The sequence below is a fragment of the Grammomys surdaster genome, unplaced genomic scaffold (assembly GCF_004785775.1).
Source record: "Grammomys surdaster isolate TR1022 unplaced genomic scaffold, NIH_TR_1.0 126187, whole genome shotgun sequence".
Classification (NCBI taxonomy): Eukaryota; Metazoa; Chordata; class Mammalia; order Rodentia; family Muridae; genus Grammomys; species Grammomys surdaster.
In genome coordinates this window covers 5,789,133-5,807,582 of record NW_021620993.1, presented here as the reverse complement: position 1 = coordinate 5,807,582, position 18,450 = coordinate 5,789,133, and the positions used below count along the sequence as shown (strand labels likewise).

Here is an 18,450-nt window from a genome sequence, read left to right as displayed (position 1 = left end):
ATATACATATACATATACATATACATATACATATACATATACATATACATATATATATTACAGTGAGTATCTGAGTAGTGCTAAATGAGTTACATGACTCAAGCGTGGGAACTTTGAAACAAAGAAACTGCTAGCAGCTCCCAGGTTCCCTGCTGTTGAGAACTGCAGCCTGCTTTCTGCTAGGAAAAGAATGAAGTTGCCTGCCTTTTAGTGCAGATAGATTTAACTGTGAATTTACAATATTGGAATTATTTTTTTTAGGATAGATTTATAAACAGATTTATCCAAATCACATGGGGAATTTCGCCTGCGGTTCAGAACAAAGATAGGGAAAATTGGTCTGTGCCTCCAGGTAGAGAGATCAACAGACAGATGGTATAACAAGTTGGCTGCTCTGAGTCAGAGAGCTAGAGTATGAAAAAGCCTCAATCTTGGGGCAGATACTGATTTAACTGTGAATTTATAATATTGGGACTATTTGTTTTTAGGATAGATTTATAAACAGTTTTGTCCGAATCATGTGGGGAATTTTGCCCACCATTCGGAACAAAGATAGGGAAAATTTGTCTGTGCCTCCAGGCAGAGAGACCTGCAGGTAGATATTATCAGGTATTAATTAATAAGTCTGTGGCTCTAGGCAGAGAGCTGAACAGAAAGTTGGTATAAAGATATATTGTCTTAATATGCCTCAGGATACTCAAATTCTGTCTATGTGGGCTTAGCGGGAATATTGGGTTTTTAATCCTGCTGGGCAAAATAGATAAGGCCTAATACAGGCATATACAGTACTTTAGTTTACTTCATTTGTTTTAGATTATTTTAATTTTAAAAATGGGTGTGATTTTGAGTTTTGTGGTTATATTATTCCTCGGGGAGAGTGGTCCAAATAAAGGGTTTTCTGATTACTGGCTCAAGGATATGCTGATTTGGGAAAAAGGTTTAATCTTTGTGTTTTCAGAAAAAAAACGTGATTAAGGCATTTTTCACCTTCCAGAGTAATATGGATAATATTTGAAAGAGGTAGGCCTCCAGTGACTAGATTCCAGAGAATCAAACAAAAAAATTATCTTAATGATACTAAAATTTGTTTTGAGATTGTATATTACAGAATATACAGCCTTGGTGAATCTCCTCATCATGCATGCTGAACTGACCTGCTCAAACTCCCTGATGTCCTAGGCTTCCAGCTGGATCTAGTTAAGACACAGATATCAGAGACTAAATCAGTCATTGGTGTAGCCTTCTTAAGGCCAGCTACCTCCCCTATTCACCCTTCCTCCTGCCTCCCTTCAAAATATCTCAATACCTATATTGAGCTTGAAGAAGTTATGAGGAGTCAGTGTCAAATTCTCTGGGTTTTGAGGGCTGGAAGGGGTTATTATTAGGTTGTCTTTCTAGGGAATTTAGAAATGGTCTTAATTGGAGCAGGGAGGAATAGTTAGAATTCATTACATAGCCATAATCTATTGGTAGAAATCTTTATAATTGTTACTAAGATAAAGTCAAAATTTCTTATTTTGGTACAGAATTTATTTTGATGCAAAAGTCAAGGGTTTTATTGGTATAAATTTCTTCTATTGATACAAAATTTTGTAAGTACAAGGTTTAGACCCAGTCCTTCTATAACTGTTATGTTAAACTGATCTGAGATGTTTAAGCCTGTAGTTAAGAGCCAAATAGCAAATTCATGGCTCTGAGTTTATGATTAGGGTGTTTTCAAGATTTTAATTAGAAATAGCTAAGAGTAGTTAATGGACAACAGTCCAGATTACTTTACATAAATAGTTGGTTTTCGAAAACATCAGAAGTCCACAGAATATGATGTTATGAACATTTCTTTATTAAGGATCATTTGACCAGAGACCTGTCTGCTCCTGACAGCTTCCATGTCTTGGATTCTAAAAAGAAACTGAGAATCTTTGGAGTTACTCCAGTAGTAGTGAGTCATCCACTAGACAAGAATTGCCTCTTTTCATCTACAGACAAAATACTGCCCAGAAAAAGGACACACTATGTGGAATAGTCGACTGATAATCTCTACCAAAACAGGGTAATCAGCCCTTAAAAATTCTACATTACAAGGTCTGTCAGATGATCCTGGGCCAAAAGGCTGAAGACCGGATGCTCCAACATTTTGAAGTGTAGGGACTGTCAAGGTGATCAGTGATCTCTATAATTTGGCTAAGTTTTGGAAGCTATGCTTTGTGTTTCCCATATTATCAGTTAATTCACTCATTCTTGGATTTCTAATGGGGTTGAAGACTTATAGTCTCATAGCCAACCCAGGCTATTTACTTTGAGAGAACAGATTTGAGAGGATGGTTTTTCATATGGCAGTCAATCTAAAGTCAGGAAGAAAGCTAGGTCTTTTAAGTTAGGATAGATGACAATGGTCTTTTTATTGACAATAATTTTGGACTGGGTATTAGGCCAATCTTGTACCTTACAAAATGGTAATAGCCATGCTCAATTTATATTTTGAGAGAAAGTTGTTTTTTTTTTTTATTCCAACAGAAAGGGTGTAATGTGGCAGAAATTTCCCGGTCCAATTTATTTGCAGCAGGAGGCCTGTGATTGGATAGGGAAAAGAGAGATGGAGCTAAGGGTGGCAGAGAAGGAGACACAGAGAGAAACGCATTGTGTGAGCATCTTGGGTACTGAGATTTTAATGATATATTAAATCCATTGGTTAACTATAGCACTAAGAGTTTTGATTTTGTCAGGTGATGGGTAATATGGTGGCTGTTTGAGGAGTGGACGGTCATTGGGTGGGGCTCTTGTGGCTGTGAAGGGAACTTGTGAGCTCCAGTACCGCAGGAGAGCCTGACAAGATGAGGACACCTGGATGGGGCCAGGCAGCCAGCAAGCCAGCCTGCCAGCTGACATTAGTGCAGGAACTTGGTGGACGTTTCTTTTCTAATACCTCCCACTACAGAAGAAGAAGACTCCTGGCTCAAAGGCCCAGAAAATATTTAACAAAAATCATAGAAGAAAACTTCCCCAACCTAAAGAAAGAGATGCCTAATTATACAAAAAGCTTACAGAACATCAAATAGATTGCGCCATAAAGAAAATCTTCCCACCACATAATCAAAACACTAAGTGTACAGAACAAAGAAAAAAAAAACATTAAAACCTACATGGGAAAAAGGCCAAGTAACAAAAAGGCAGACCTATCAGATTTCACGCAACTTCTCAACAGAGACTCTAAAAGCCTGACGGACCTGGGAAGATATCTTGTATAAAAGACCATAAATGTCAGTCCAGAATACTAAACTCTGCATAACTTTCAATCACCATTGGGAAAAAACCACAAGATATTCTATGACAAAACCAAATTTAAACAATATCCATTCACAAATACCATTTTACAGAAGATAGCAGAAGAAAAATTCCAACCCAAAGAAGTTAACTACATCTAAAAAAAACACAGGGAAAAGAATTACCACTAGCAAACTAAAGGATGGGAAGCACACACACGCACACACACTACCACCACCAACATGAAAAGAACAGAAATCAACAACTATTGGGCATTAAAATCTCTCAACATTAACCGGGCGGTGGTGGCGCACGCCTTTAATCCCAGCACTTGGGAGGCAGAGGCAGGCGGATTTCTGAGTTCGAGGCCAGCCTGGTCTACAGAGTGAGTTCCAGGACAGCCCGGACTATAAAGAGAAACCCTGTCTCGAAAAAAAAAAACCAAAAAAAAAAAAATCTCTCAACATCAATAGACTCAATTCCCCAATAAAAAGACAGAGGCTAACAGAATGGATGCGAAAACAGGGTATATCATTCTTTTGCATTAAAAGAAATATATCTCAGCAACAAAGATAGATACTCTCAGAGTAAAGGGCTTGAAAGGGTTTTCCAAGCAAATGGATCCAAGCAGCAAGCTAGAATAGCCATTCTAATATCTAATAAAATAGACTTTCAACCAAAACTAAGTAAAGTCCTGTACTTTACAAAATTGGAAAATCTAAATGAAATGGATGATTTTTTTTGATAGATACCAATTACCAAAGTTAAATCAAGATCAGGTAAATAATTTATTTTTTTTCCATTTCATAATAAAACTTTTTTATTTTTTTATTTTATTTTTTTTTATTTTTTTGTTTCTATTGGATGTTTTATTTACATTTCCTATGTTGTCCCCTTACCCCATCCCCCACCCACCCCGGAACCCCCAATCCCCTCACCCCTCCTCCTTCTTCTCTGTGGATGTAACCTCTATCTACTCCCCCCCACTCCCACCTCCCCACCCTCAAAATTCCCACCCCCTAGGGCATCCAGCCTTCATGAGGTCAAGGTTCTCTTCTTCCACCTATGCCCAGCAGGGCCCTCCACTCTTACATATTCAGCTGAAGCCCTGTATACCCCCCTAAGTGCTCCCAGGCTGGTGGTTTAGACCCTGGGAGGTGTGGTTGGTTGGTATTGTTGCTCTCCTCATGGGGCCGCAAATCCTTTCAGCTCCTTCAGTCTTCACTCTAACTCCTCTATTGAGAACCCCATGATCAGTTCAATGGCTAGTTGTGAGCATCTGCCTCTGAATATGTCAGACTCTTGAAGACCTCTGAGGAGACATCCATATCAGGCTCTTATCAGCATGCACTTCCTGACTTCCACATCAGCATCTACCTTTGGTGACTTCACATGGGATGGATACTCAGGTGGAAAGGTCTTCAGACGGCCCCTCCTTCAGTTTTTGTCCCTCGCTTTGTCTCCATATTTGCTCCCTTGAGTATTTTGTTGCTCCTTCTAAGAAGGACTGAATCACCCCCACTTGGTCTTCCTTCTTTATGGGCTTCATGTGGCCTGTGAGTTGCATCTTGGGCATTTCAAGGTTCTGGGCTAATATCCAATAATCAGTGAGTGAATATCATGTGTGTTCTTTTGTGATTGGCTTACCTCACTCAGGATGATAATTTCTAGTTCCATCCATTTACCTAGGAACCTCTCGAATTCATTGTTTTTAATAGCTGAGTAATACTCCATTGTGTAAATATACCACATTTTTTGAATCCATTCCTCAGTTGAAGGACATCTGGGTTCTTTCCAGCTCCTGGCTATTATAAATAAAGCTGCTATGAACATAGTTGAGCATATGTCCTTATTATATGTTCGAGCATCTTCTGGGTATATGCCTAGGAGTGGTATAGCTGGATCCTCGGGTAATGCTATGTCCAATTTTCTGAGGAACCGCCAGACTGATTTCCAAAGTGGTTGCACCATCTTGCAGTCCCACCAACAATGGAGGAGTGTTCCTCTTTCTCCACACCCTCGCCAGCATCTACTATCACCTGAGTTTTTAATCTTAGCCATTCTGACTGGTGTGAGATGGAATCTCAGGGTTGTTTTGATTTGCATTTCCCTGACGACTAAGGATGCTGAGCATTTCTTTAGGTGCTTCTCGGCCATTCGAGTTTCTTCCATTGAAAATTCTTTGTTAAGCTCTATACCCCATTTTTTAATAGGGTAATTTGGTTGTCTGGAGTCTAATTTCTTGAGTTCTTTGTATATATTGGATATTAGCCCTCTATCAGATGAAGGATTGGTAAAGATCTTTTCCCAATTTGTTGGTTGTCGTTTTGTCCTATTGACAGTGTCCTTTGCCTTACAGAAACTTTGCAATTTTATGAAGTCCCATTTGTCAATTCTCGATCTTAGAGCATATGCCATTGGAGTTCTGTTCAGGAACTTTTCCCCTGTGCCCAAGTATTCGAGGCTTTTCCCCACCTTCTCTTCTATTAGTTTCAGTGTATCTGGTTTTATGTGGAGGTCCTTTATCCACTTAGACTTGAGCTTTGTACAAGGGGATAAGAATGGATCAATTTTCATTCTTCTACATGTTGTCCTCCAATTGAACCAGCACCATTTGTTGAAAATGCTGTCCTTTTTCCACTGGACAGTTTTAGCTCCTTTGTCAAAGATCAAGTGACCATAGGAGTGTGGGTTCATTTCTGGGTCTTCAATTCTATTCCATTGATCTTCCTGCCTGTCTCTGTACCAATACCAGGTAGTTTTTATCACTATTGCTCTGTAGTACAGCTTGAGGTCAGGGATGGTGATTCCTCCCGAAGTTCTTTTATTGTTGAGAATAGTTTTTGCAATCCTGGGTTTTTTGTTATTCCATATGAATTTGAGAATTTCCTTTTCTAACTCTGTGAAGAATTGAGTTGGGATTTTAATGGGGATTGCATTGAATCTGTAGATTGCTTTTGGCAAGATGGCCATTTTTATTATATTAATCCTGCCAATCCATGAGCATGGGAAATCTTTCCATCTTCTGAGATCTTCTTCAATTTCTTTCTTCAGAGACTTGAAGTTCTTGTCATACAGGTCTTTCACTTGCTTGGTTAGATTCACACCAAGGTATTTTATATTATTTGCAACTATTGTGAAGGGTGTCATTTCCCTAATTTCTTTTTCAGTCTGTTTTATCTTTCATGTAGAGGAAGGCTACTGATTTGTTTGAGTTGATTTTATAACCAGCCACTTTGCTGAAGTTGTTTATCAGGTTTAGGAGTTCTCTGGTGGAAGTTTGGGGGTCACTTAAGTATACTATCATATCATCTGCAAATAACGATATTTTGACTTCTTCCTTTCCTATTTGTATCCCTTTGACTTCTTTTTGTTGTCTAATTGCTCTGGCTAAGACTTCCAGTACTATATTGAATAGGTAGGGGGAGAGTGGGCAGCCTTGTCTAGTCCCTGATCTTAGTGGGATTGCTTCAAGTTTCTCTCCATTTAGCTTGATGTTGGCTACTGGTTTGCTGTAAATTGCTTTTACTATGTTTAGGTATGGGCCTTGAATTCCTGATCTTTCCAAGACTTTTATCATGAAGGGATGTTGAATTTTGTCAAATGCTTTCTCAGCATCTAGTGAGATGATCATGTGGTTTTTTTCTTTAAGTTTGTTTATATAGTGGATTACATTGATGGATTTCCGAATATTGAACCATCCCTGCATTCCTGGGATAAAACCTACTTGATCATGATGGATGATTGTTTTGATGTGTTCTTGGATTCGGTTTGCTAGAATTTTATTGAGTATTTTTGCATCGATGTTCATAAGGGAGATTGGTCTGAAGTTCTCTTTCTTTGTCGGGTCCTTGTGGGGTTTGGGTATGAGTGTAATTGTAGCTTCATAGAATGAATTGGGTAGTGTTCCTTCTGTCTCTATTTTGTGGAATATTTTGAAGAGAATTGGTATTAGGTCTTCCTTGAAGGTCTGATAGAATTCAGCACTAAAACCATCTGGTCCTGGGCTTTTTTTAGTGGGGAGACTTTTAATGACTGCTGCTATTTCCTGAGGGGTTATGGGACTATTTAGATGGTTTATCTGCTCCTGGTTTAACTTCGGTCAGGTAAATAATTTAAACAGTCCTATACTCCCTAAGGAAATAGAAGTAGTCATTATAAGTCTCCCAACCAAAAAAAAAGCTCAGGGCCAGAAGTTTTTAGCACAGCATTCCACCAGTCTTTCAAAGAAGAGCTAATACTAATATTCCTCAAACTATTTCACAAATCACAAACAGAAGGAATAGTGCTAACCTCATTCTGTGAGGTCACAGTCACCCTGATACATAACCACACAAAGACTATCAAAAAGGAGAATTTCAGACCAATTTCCCTTATGAACATTGATGGAAAAATACTCAATAAAATACTTGCAAACCAAATACAAGAACACATCAAAAATATCATTCACCATGATCAAGTAGGTTTCTTCCCAAGGATTCAGGGATGGCTTGCCATAAGAAAACTCACCAATGTGATCTACCTTACCATATAAACAAACAAAGAAAAAAAAACCATATGATCATATCTTTATATGCTGAAAAGCCTTTGACAAAATCCAGTACACTGTTAAAAGTCATGGAGAGATCACAGATACAATGTGCATACCTAAACACAATAAAGGCAATATACAGCAGGCCAATAGCTAACATCTAATTAAATGGAGAGAAGCTTAAAGCAATTCCACTAAAATCATGGATAAGACAAGGCTTGTCAACTCTCTCCCTATCTCTTCAAAACAGTTCTTGAAATTCTAGCTAAAGCAGTAAGACAACTAAAGGAGATTAAGGGAATGCAAATGGAAATAAATATACAAATAAATAAAGTATTACTATTTGCACATGATATGACAGTGTACATATGTGACCTCAAAAATTCTAAGAGAGAACTCCAACAGCTGATAAACACTTTCAGCAAAGTGGCTAGATACAAAATTAACTAAAAAAAAAAAGTACCCGTTCTTTATACAAATGATAATCGGGGTGAGAAAGAAATTAGGGAAACAACACCCTTTATAATAACCACAAATAATATATCTTGGTGTTTAACTCTAACCAAGCAAGTAAGAAACCTGTATGATAAGAATTTCAAGTCCCTAAAAAGAGAAATTAGATCTCAGAAGATGGAAAGAGCTCCCATGCTCATGGATCAGTAGAATTAATACAGTAAAAATAGCCATCTTATCAAAAGCAATCTACAGATTCAATACAATTCTCATCAAAATTCCAATACAATTCTTTTCAGACCTTGAAAGAACAATTCTCAGATTCATATAGAAAAACAAAAAACCTAGGATAGCTAAAACATGTGGATAAAAGAACCCATCTGGATTTCAAGCTGTACTACAAAGCAATAGTGATTAAAACCATATGGTACTGGTCCACAGACAAACAGGTTAATTGATGGACTAGAATCAAAGACCCAGACATAAACCCAGACACTTATGGACACTTGATTTTTGACAAAGAAGCCAAAAACCATACAATGGAAAAAAGAAAGCATCTTCAACAAATGGTGCTGGTCTAACTGGATGTCTGCATGTAGAAAAATGCAAATAGATCCATATATATCACCCTGTACAAAACTCAAGTCCATGTGGATCAAAGACTTTAACATAAAACCAGATACTGAACCTATTAGAAAAGAAAGTGGGAAATAACCTCGAACTCACTGGCACAGAAGAAAACTTTCTGAACAGAAAACTTTCTGAATAGATAGTGTAGGCATTAAGATCAACAATTAATAAATAGGACATCTTAAAACTGAAAAGCTTCTGTAAGGCAAAGGATACCATCAATAAGACAAACTGGCAGCCAACAGAATGGGAAAAGATCTTCACCAACCCTCCATCCAACAGAGGGCTAATATCCAAAATATATAGAGGACTCTAGAAATTAGACATCAACAAGCCAAATAACCCAATTAAAAATGGGGTACAGATCTAAACAAAGATTTCTCAACAGAGAAATTTCTAATGACTGAGAACCACTTAAAGAAATGTTCACTGTCCTTAGTCATTAGGGAAATGCAAATGAAAATGACTCTGAGATTTCATCTTATGCCTGTCATGGCTAAGATCCCATATTCAAGTGACAGGACATGCTGGTGAGGATGTGAAGCAAGGGGAACATTCCTCCATTGCTAGTGGAAGTGCAAACTTATACAACCACTTTGAAAATCAATTTGGTGGTTTCTCAGAAAACTAGAAATAGTTCTACCTCAATACCACTCCTGGACATAAACCGAAAAGATGCTACACCATACCACTAGGACATTTGCTCAACTATGTTCATAGCAGCTTTATTTATAATAGCCAGAAACTGGAAACAACCTAGATGTCCCTCACCTGTACAATGGATTAAAAAAAAAGTGGTCCATTTGCACAATGGAATAGTACTCAGCTATTAAAAACAAGGCTATCACAAAATTTGCAAGCAAATGAGTAGAACTAGAAAATATCAGCCTAAGTGAAGTAACCCAGACCCAGAAAGATACACATGATATGTATTCACTTATAAGTGGATTTTAGCCATAAAGTACTGGATAACCATGCTACAATTCACAGACCCAAAGAAACTAAGTAACAAGGAAGGCTAGGGGAGGGTGCTTGAATCTTACTCAGAAGGGGAAATAAAACATAGACATTGAAGGCTGATGGAGGGAGGAAACTGGGTGGGAAAAGGAGTTGGAGGGGAGAGGTGGGGATCAGATGTAGAAAGGGCTGGTGGGAGAGGAGAGAGATACAGAGAGAGACAGAGATAGAGAGAGAAAGAGATAGAGACAGGGAGAGACAGAGACAGAGAGACAGAGGAAATTAGTGGGAGAGCATCTCTGGAACTAGATGGAAACCTGGGATGTGGGAGGCTTCTGGGAATCTATAGGGGTGACCATAGCTGAGACTCCTAGCAGTGAGGGATCTAGAGACCAAATTGGCCACCTTTTATAAGCAGGTGAGGCTTCCAATGGATGGAGGGGGACACCAACCCACTCACAAAACCTTTGACCCCAAAATTTTCCTGCCTATAAGATATGCAGGGATGGGCTGGAGAGATGAGCTCAGCAGTTAAGAGCACTGACTGCTCTTCCAGAGGCCATGAGTTCAATTCCCAGCAACCACATGGTGGCTCACAGCCATCTGTAATGAGATATGACCCCTCTTCTGGTGTGTCTGAGGACAGTGACAGTGTACTGAGTACTCATATTCATACAATAAATACATAAATCTTTAAAAAAAAAAGATGTGCAGGGATAAAAATGGAGCAGAGATTGAGGGAATGGCCAACCAACGACTGACCCAACTTGAGACTCATCCCATGGGAGAGCCAACTCCTTATGCTATTAATGATACTCTGCTATGCTTGCAGGCAGGAGCCTAGCATAATGGTCTTCTGGAAGGCTTTATCCCAGCAGGAGATGAAAGCAGATGAATAGACCCACAGTCAGACATCAGATGGAGGTGCTGTGCAGTTGAGCATGAGAGCAGACAAGTGAGGACCAAACATATATCTGGTAGACTCAGTAAGGCAGTATCTGAGAGAGGGCCCTGCCCAATTAGAAGTCACTTGTATTAAAGGGCATCACTGCAGAAGGTCAGGGCATATAGCTAAGGAGGAGGGCAGAGAATGGGGTCAGAAAGAAAGATAGTCACTGGAAGATGGTAGGTGGCAAGACTCTGAGCTGATCCTTCTAATCTAGACTTGGCTCCTGATCACATCCTCACTTCCAGCCAGAACCCCTCTTATTGTACTTAGTAAGGATTCTGTGTGTCCTAGTCACTGCTTTATTGTTGTGAAAAGATACCATGACCACAGCAACCCTTATTTAAAAAAAAAAAAGCATTTAATTGGTGGCTTGCTTATAGTTTCAGAGGTTTAGTCCATTGTCATCACAGCAGGGAGCATGGCCACAGGCATGACAGGCATAGTACTGGAAAAGTAGTTGAGAGCTACATCCTGATTCGCAGACAGAAAGAGAGAGATTAGGACTAGCAAGGGCTTTTGAAACCTCAAAGTCTACTCCCAGTGACACCCTTACTCCAACAAGGCCACACCTCCAATTTCTTCTAAGTGACTAAACATTCAAATATATGAAGCTATGAGGCTCATTCTTACTCAAATCACCATACTGTTCATTCTTTGTACATTCTCTTTGCCTATTTTCCTCCGGCCCCTATAAAACACAATTACCATGGTGACTCACTCTTAAGACCAGCTTAGCAAACTGTAGTACTATATTCTCACCCCTAACTCTAGCTCTTTTACATAGAATATTTCCTGACCTTTATTACTCAAATAAGAGCCCATGGTGCTGGTGTTCTGGTGAATGCAAAGGGAAGCCTAGACTCTGCACTCTCCACTTATTCAGCAGATGCTTTGCAAGCTCCAGAGCTTAGTGGGGTGCAGCAGGGAACAGAGCTGGTGCTGCTGTACATATGTGCACTAGACAAGGAGCAACGAAACTAAGAAAAGTCAAGTTGGCATGTCAAAAGGGCTCCTGAAGTCATGAGTGCAGGGCTCGCTTGGATGAAGTTGGGGAATGGCCTTCCTGAGTACAAAGTAATGAGAGGCTTGAGTAAAGAGGACACCATTGTGCTGGGGACTAGCCAGAGAATAGCAGTAAGTGGGCCAGAGCAGCTGATGCCTAATCTGGAAGTATGCAGTCCTGTCCCCATGATGGTCACATGTTCCAGGGAAGACTAACAGCAACAGAAATAAGTACTTGAGAGCCCAGGGAAGGATCATGTTTGGGGGTCAGAATCGCCCTTTCTGGAAGGCTCCCAACACTAGCAGTGTTCAGGAGGTGAGATGAAAGTGAGAAAAAAGGAGGAAGTCACAGGGACAGTCTGACAGAAGAGACTCAAGGTGAGAGGAAGGCAGCACCTGTGGTTGAAGGGGCAATGACAGCTGAGGCAGGAACCTTCCAACAGCAGCAACCTGCTCCTTCTCTTCCTTATAGCAGACTCTGTGGTAGCAGTAGCACATTTGTTAAGTGAGCAACCTCATGATCCAAGCCAGTTACAGTCTCTAGTTTTTTCGAACCAGACCAGAGCCTCCCTTTAACTGGAAAGTGAGGTATAGCAGATGACAGCAGTGGGTTCCATGGAGCACCCTGTTATTCCAGGTCAGGGAATGTGAGATTAGAATCCTGCACCTGCTCTTTTCACCTGCCAGCAGGCACTGAGAGGAAGAAAAGTTAGTGCCCAAGAATGGTGAATCAGAAAAGAAGGTAGACTCCGACGGTAGAGAGGCACACCTCAGCAAAACCAGAAGTCACTGGCTGCTGGAATTCCCATAATGAACCACAGAGTTAGGGGCTGACACCTGAGGTCCACATATTCCTGCCCTCTGAATGGCAGGGCTTGGGTAAGCACAGAAAGGACAATGGCCTTCTAATAGGAGGCCCACAGATCACACTGCAGCACTGGAGGTCATTCTTCTCCTGTGACTTCCTACTTCTCATTCCTCTTACCCTTGTTTATAGTGGGACAAGTCCTCTGTTCATTCATAATTAGGAAGTTTTTGGCATCCCAGTCATTTACTCTTGTTTTAAAAATGATTAACAATTACATAAAAAATTAACTTTTTTTCTTATGAAAGTAGCTTTAGAAAAATTTTTAAAATCATGTTAGCATTCCTGCAAATCTGATACTATTGTGCCTTGTTTTGTTATCTTACCACTGTGAAGTCAGGGTAGAAAATACATCATTTCTTTCAGATTCCTGGAATAACTTCAAAAGCTCTGGATCCCCAGATAAATGTGCAAGAATGCGCAATTCAATCTGTGAAAAGTCTGTGAGACAGAGTTCTGGGTCAGCTTATGGTACCCCCATCATTGACTCACCCCAAGCCACGCTCAGTCTGCCTCTCTGTGGGGCTCAAGGTCATCATACCTCTTCCCCATCTGCTAGACTCCCTTAGCCTTAGGAATATAGGCTCTTTTCTATGCCAGCAATTCCAAAGACCTGTCTGTGCTTCCTCTTGCAAGGTCAACAAAGCCTCCAGAACGGGCAGTGTTCATTCTCTACATTTATCACAACTTTATGAAGGGCCTCCTGTGTGCCAGGATCCCTTTGGGATATGTTAATAACCAATATGGACACAGAACCTTTCCTCCATGGAATTTACATTGTAGCAGACATTATGAGTAAATCACTTGCTATGTCAGAAAGAGAGGAATGGGAAAAATGGATCAAGGTATAGTTTGGAAGAGAGTAGTGTGTATGTGAAAAGCTGGTGTCATGCTGGAGTAACAGCTCCCTTGCTTCTTTCTAGACCTTAAGAAATTTACAATGAACAAAGACAGAAGAGAAAAAATGGAAGGGCTGTAGGGGCTTGAAGTTTAGGAGCACAGCGGCTAGCAGGACTGCTTAAGTAGGCAAGGGGAGGGAGTGGGGGAGGACAAAGAAGGAGGAAGCAGATTGAATGAGTTATGCAGAAATTATCTGGGATCGAAATACAGCAGAATGAGGTGACCCTGAAAGCCAAAGACGAGTTATTACTTAAAGTGAGTAAGAAATCTTTGTTTTATGTAAGTGCTTGCGTCAGGATTTATTTGCATGAATGAGTTCTATATGTATCTTTGCATTACTTAGTTGGTAAATATTTGAACTGCATGAAAATGCACAAAGCGAGCTACAAGGACAGTGGCATCCCTCTACCATCCTATGCATGTACCTGCTGCCAGGAAGGTGTGGCCTTCAGAGGACACAAACATGGTTCTTGGAGAGATGGTGACAATCTCCTCTTCTTTACCTTGAATTGTCATTTCAAAAGCATGTGGTGAGTTTCACTATCAGCTGACTTGCAGTAATTCTTCATACAGAGATATTTCAATATCATCCATAAATAAAAGTCTAAATTTGTTATTTTCTTACTTTCTAGTAATCCGATTAAAAAATAAATACCATTGAAAGATAATAAAATTTTCTATTATCAAAATTCTCTGCTCTGTCTACAATTATGATAAAGAAAGTAAAAAGTCAGACACTGACACCCAAAATCACTCTAGCAAAGCACCGGAGACTACGCCCCACTGACTGGAAGATCTACACAGGCTATGCTGCTATGTGGTTCCCACTGGAGACACCACAAAAGGGCAGCTGCTCACTGTGATGGTGCATATTTAGAAAGGGGAGTTTTTAGCTTTGGTGGTATTACTGTGACTCCTGGGTCAATGCATACAGCAAAGCAGCAGCACTGACCTGGCCACAGCTTACTGGGAGTGGACATCCTAGCACTCTTTACCAGATGGGAATTTTCTTTTTAAGGAATGTGACCACCAGTATTACAAGTGGGATAGCTCAAAAGAAAGAATAATTTTCATATGTTGTTATAAACATCTCCAGAAAACTTTAGGTTTTATTAAAAGCCAGTGCCATTGTGTATGCATTTGTTTGTTCTTTATTGGGAAGTTGGTGGGGGAGGGACAGTGGGACGGCAGATATTTCCCTGGTATAATTACCATCTATTTTAATGCATAAACTGCTAAGAGGGAGGTACTATATCACTTCAGCTGCTTTTTATTTTTTCAATGTAGGTTTAAATACTGGTCATGCAAACATAGAGGAGAACTTCAGAAAAGAATAACAGTTATATTGCAAGAAAGTAATTGTAAACACTTCTGGGTTTTAAGAAATGCTCTGGAGATTTTAACAAGATAGGAAGTAATGCATTACCTTTAAAATTCTGAGGCTTAGAAATCTGAATTGGGTGCTTGGAGATACCCTGGATATTCTATAAAAATAATAAAAATAATAGTTTTAGTTGAAATATGTAGTCTTAATCTGCATCATTCAAGGTATTTAAAATATATAGTATTTATTAAATATTTTATTAAATGTATAAGGCCAATACACCATGCAAAAGTATATTATCATATAATATAACTGCCTAATATGAAAGTTTCAATGGAGACATCACAAATGGCAATCAGCAAGTATGAGAAACTGCCTTGACCCTGGCCTGTATGGGCCTGTGATACATTCAGGGACCTGCCAGCAACCCAAATTATTAAGTTTCTTAATTGTAAAAAATTACAACATGCTGAAGGTAGATTTCTAGGAAATCTGTCCATTATTCTTTTAAAAGTACTCCTTTTTTCATTAATTTTTTTATTCACTTTACGTTCTGATCACAGCCCCCCTCTTCTCCCAGTTCCACCCTCCCACGCCACTTGCCCCATCCTCTCCCTTCCCTACCAGGGTACCAACCCATCCTGGCACATCAAGTTGTCTCAGGACTAAGTGCATCCTCTCCCACTGAGGCAGACAAGGCAGCTCAGCTAGGGGAAAGGGATCAAAAGGCAGGCAACGGAGTCCAAGTCAGAAACAGCCCCCACTGCAATTATTAGGGGGTCTTACATGAAGACCAAGCTGCCTATCTGCTACAAACTAACCCAATAACACAGGAAAAGGGTCATATATCATGACCAAGAAAGAATTGTCTTAGAAATTCAAGATCGGTTTAAAAATCCAAAACAATACATAATATTCATCGAATAAAGGGCTTTAAAACACAGTTCCATTGTACAGAGCAGAAAAAGACAGTAACAAAATCCAACTTTCTTTCAGACTATGTACCAGAATATACACTGAAATATCTAACTAGGAAAGGGGAATTTTTTTCCAACATAGTAACCAGCATGTAGAAAGTTTACTGATTCTCAGTAATTTCACTGTTTAAAGCTGTCTAAAATAGACCGGTAGTCCTCAGTGATCATCGAGCCAAACTGTAGTTAACATACACATTTGGAAGCTCTTGGAAAGCACCGCATGGCCAGGAGCAACCAGCAAATAGGGGCTCAGGTTCTAACACAGAACACAGCATCATGTTTTACCAAAATAAAGGAAATGTATGAGTTTTCTATAAGTCCTGAGAAAATAGTAAGTTTAAGCTTACTGTGCTTAGATTAATTTGCAAAGGAATATTTTTGATAATCAAGTTTTTTTGTTTTTTTGCAATATAACAAGTAACAGGATGGAAGAAAACTCACCAGATATTTAATTTACACAGCACATTTTAACCATTTCAAGAAAAATAACCTCTTTGTTTTAGAGCAAAGTTGTAAAGATAGAAGAACTATCACATGATCCCATCCAGTTTCACCCTGTGAGCATCCTGGAGTTGGCTGCAGCTAAACTGACAGGTTGTATTACCATCCTCTGAGCTCCATGCTTTGTACTCATTGATTTTTTTTTAAACCTAATTTCTTTTTTATGACACTTAGTCATCATGTCTCTTTACTGTCCTCTTGGCTGTCAGTTTCTCATCATGCTTCACAATTGAGGAATGCTAGTTAGACAGGAAACTCTACCCCAACAAGTTGGGATTTGTCTTGGTAGCAGGGTTGGGGGTAGAGGGCGTAGAATTGTGTTCTTGGGAAGATCACTGAAGTGAGGTGTCATCCTCATGTTGTTCTGTCAAAACACAGGCTGTCTACAGGACCTTCTTGCTGTTGGCACCCATCTCCACACAGTATTCTAGGCCTCTTTTTAGAAAGTTACATTTTTTTTAGAATAAAATTTTTATTAATCATTTCATATGTTTACATTTTCAAATGATATCCCCCTTCCTGGTTACTCTTTCACAACCCCCACCCCAAAGTAAAGGCAATCATATTGTGTTACTTACTTCTGTGACCCTGACCAAAAGACCTGATTTTCTTTTTAATTTTTTTCTAAATTAATTTATATTTTTATTTATATGAGTATACTACAGCTGTCTCAGACACACACTGGAGGAATGCATCAGATCCTACTACAGATGGTTGTAAACCACAATATGATTGCTGGGAATTGAACTCAGGACCTCTGGCAGAGCCCTCAGTGCTCTTAACTGCTGAGCCAACTCTCCAGCCTAAGACCTGATTTTTTAAAAACTTATTTTGGAAAAGATTTATCTTGGCTTCCAATTTCAAAGAGGTCATTGCATCATGGCATCTTGGAAAGAGCACAGTAGAAGTGAAAAGTTTACAGCATGGTCAGGCAGGAAGCTGACAAAGGGGATGTCAATGCTTGATTAGTTTGTAGTCATTTCCCCTCTTTTGTTTGACCTAGGCCTCTAGACTATGACATGGTGTTATCCACACCCAGGGTGTGTCCCCACAGTTAATCTCATGATTCTTCTGGGAATAGGGCTTGTGAAGAAAGACCATGTTCTCACCACATTGCATCATCTCTCTACCAACATGAGCCATCACTGCCGGAAGCTTAGGTATATTCTACTCAGGCAGTGACTCACTATACAGCCAAGGCTGGAGTCAATTCTCCATTTCTCAGGCACCTGTATTCTGATTCATTCACTTTTTCTTTTAATTTGTAAGAGCTCTTATTTTATTCTTTGTGCATGAGTACTTTGCCTGCATGTATAGACCAGGGGAGGTCAGAAGAGATTTTCATATTCCTATTCACACATAGTTATGTACAGCTGTGAGTCACCTTGTGGGTACTGGGAACTGAATCTGGGTCCTCTGCAAGAACAGTAAGTTCTCTTAACTACTGAGGAGATCCAGTCCCTCATTCATGTCTTTTTATGGTTTCATGGCCATATGAAACTTTTATCATTGAAAAATATTTCTCTGTATGGATGTAACATAATCCACTAATCCACTGAAGAAAATTTTGTTTGCTTTCATGTTTTAGCAATAATTAATAAAATTGCCATCATATGTATTTATGTGTAAGATTTTATATAAATTTTCAGATAACTTTGATCATCTTTGGAGTTTGATGATTGGATGAAATAGCAGTCTGAATCAAACTGTTAATTTGGGTTTATACATTGGCTCAGGAAGTAAAGGTGTTTGTTACCAGGCCTGTCTGATAACCAGAGTTCCATCCCCTAGAACTTCTTGATAAAATGAGAGGACCAACTCCTATGTTGTCCTCTGATCTACAGAAGTATGCTGTGGCACATGCACACATACACCTATAAATAAATGTAATAAAAACTACATCTTTCCTCCTTTAAATTGACTATCTCAGGTATTTTGACACAGTGATGGAGAACTGACGGAGGTGAAGTGAATGTTGTTTCAATTTATGAACCAATGCTGACACATAATTATTAAAGTCTATACTTTACTGCCAAACTTCAGAAATGACTGCATTTTTCATTCTCACCAGAAATAAATGAGAATATATATTATTCCACA

General features: G+C 39.4%; 1 protein-coding gene across 1 annotated transcript in view; it reads right to left on the bottom strand.

The window, feature by feature from the left end:
- The window catches only part of Poln (DNA polymerase nu), a 130,461-nt gene that overhangs the window by 51,692 nt on the left and 60,319 nt on the right, over nt 1-18,450 (bottom strand). Inside the window, exons 14-16 of the mRNA XM_028758297.1 lie at nt 14,975-15,032; nt 13,974-14,051; nt 12,975-13,089 (exon numbers count right to left, since the gene is read on the bottom strand). Of these exons, the coding sequence (XP_028614130.1) occupies nt 12,975-13,089; nt 13,974-14,051; nt 14,975-15,032 (251 nt within the window). The remainder of the gene's footprint in view (nt 1-12,974; nt 13,090-13,973; nt 14,052-14,974; nt 15,033-18,450) is intronic.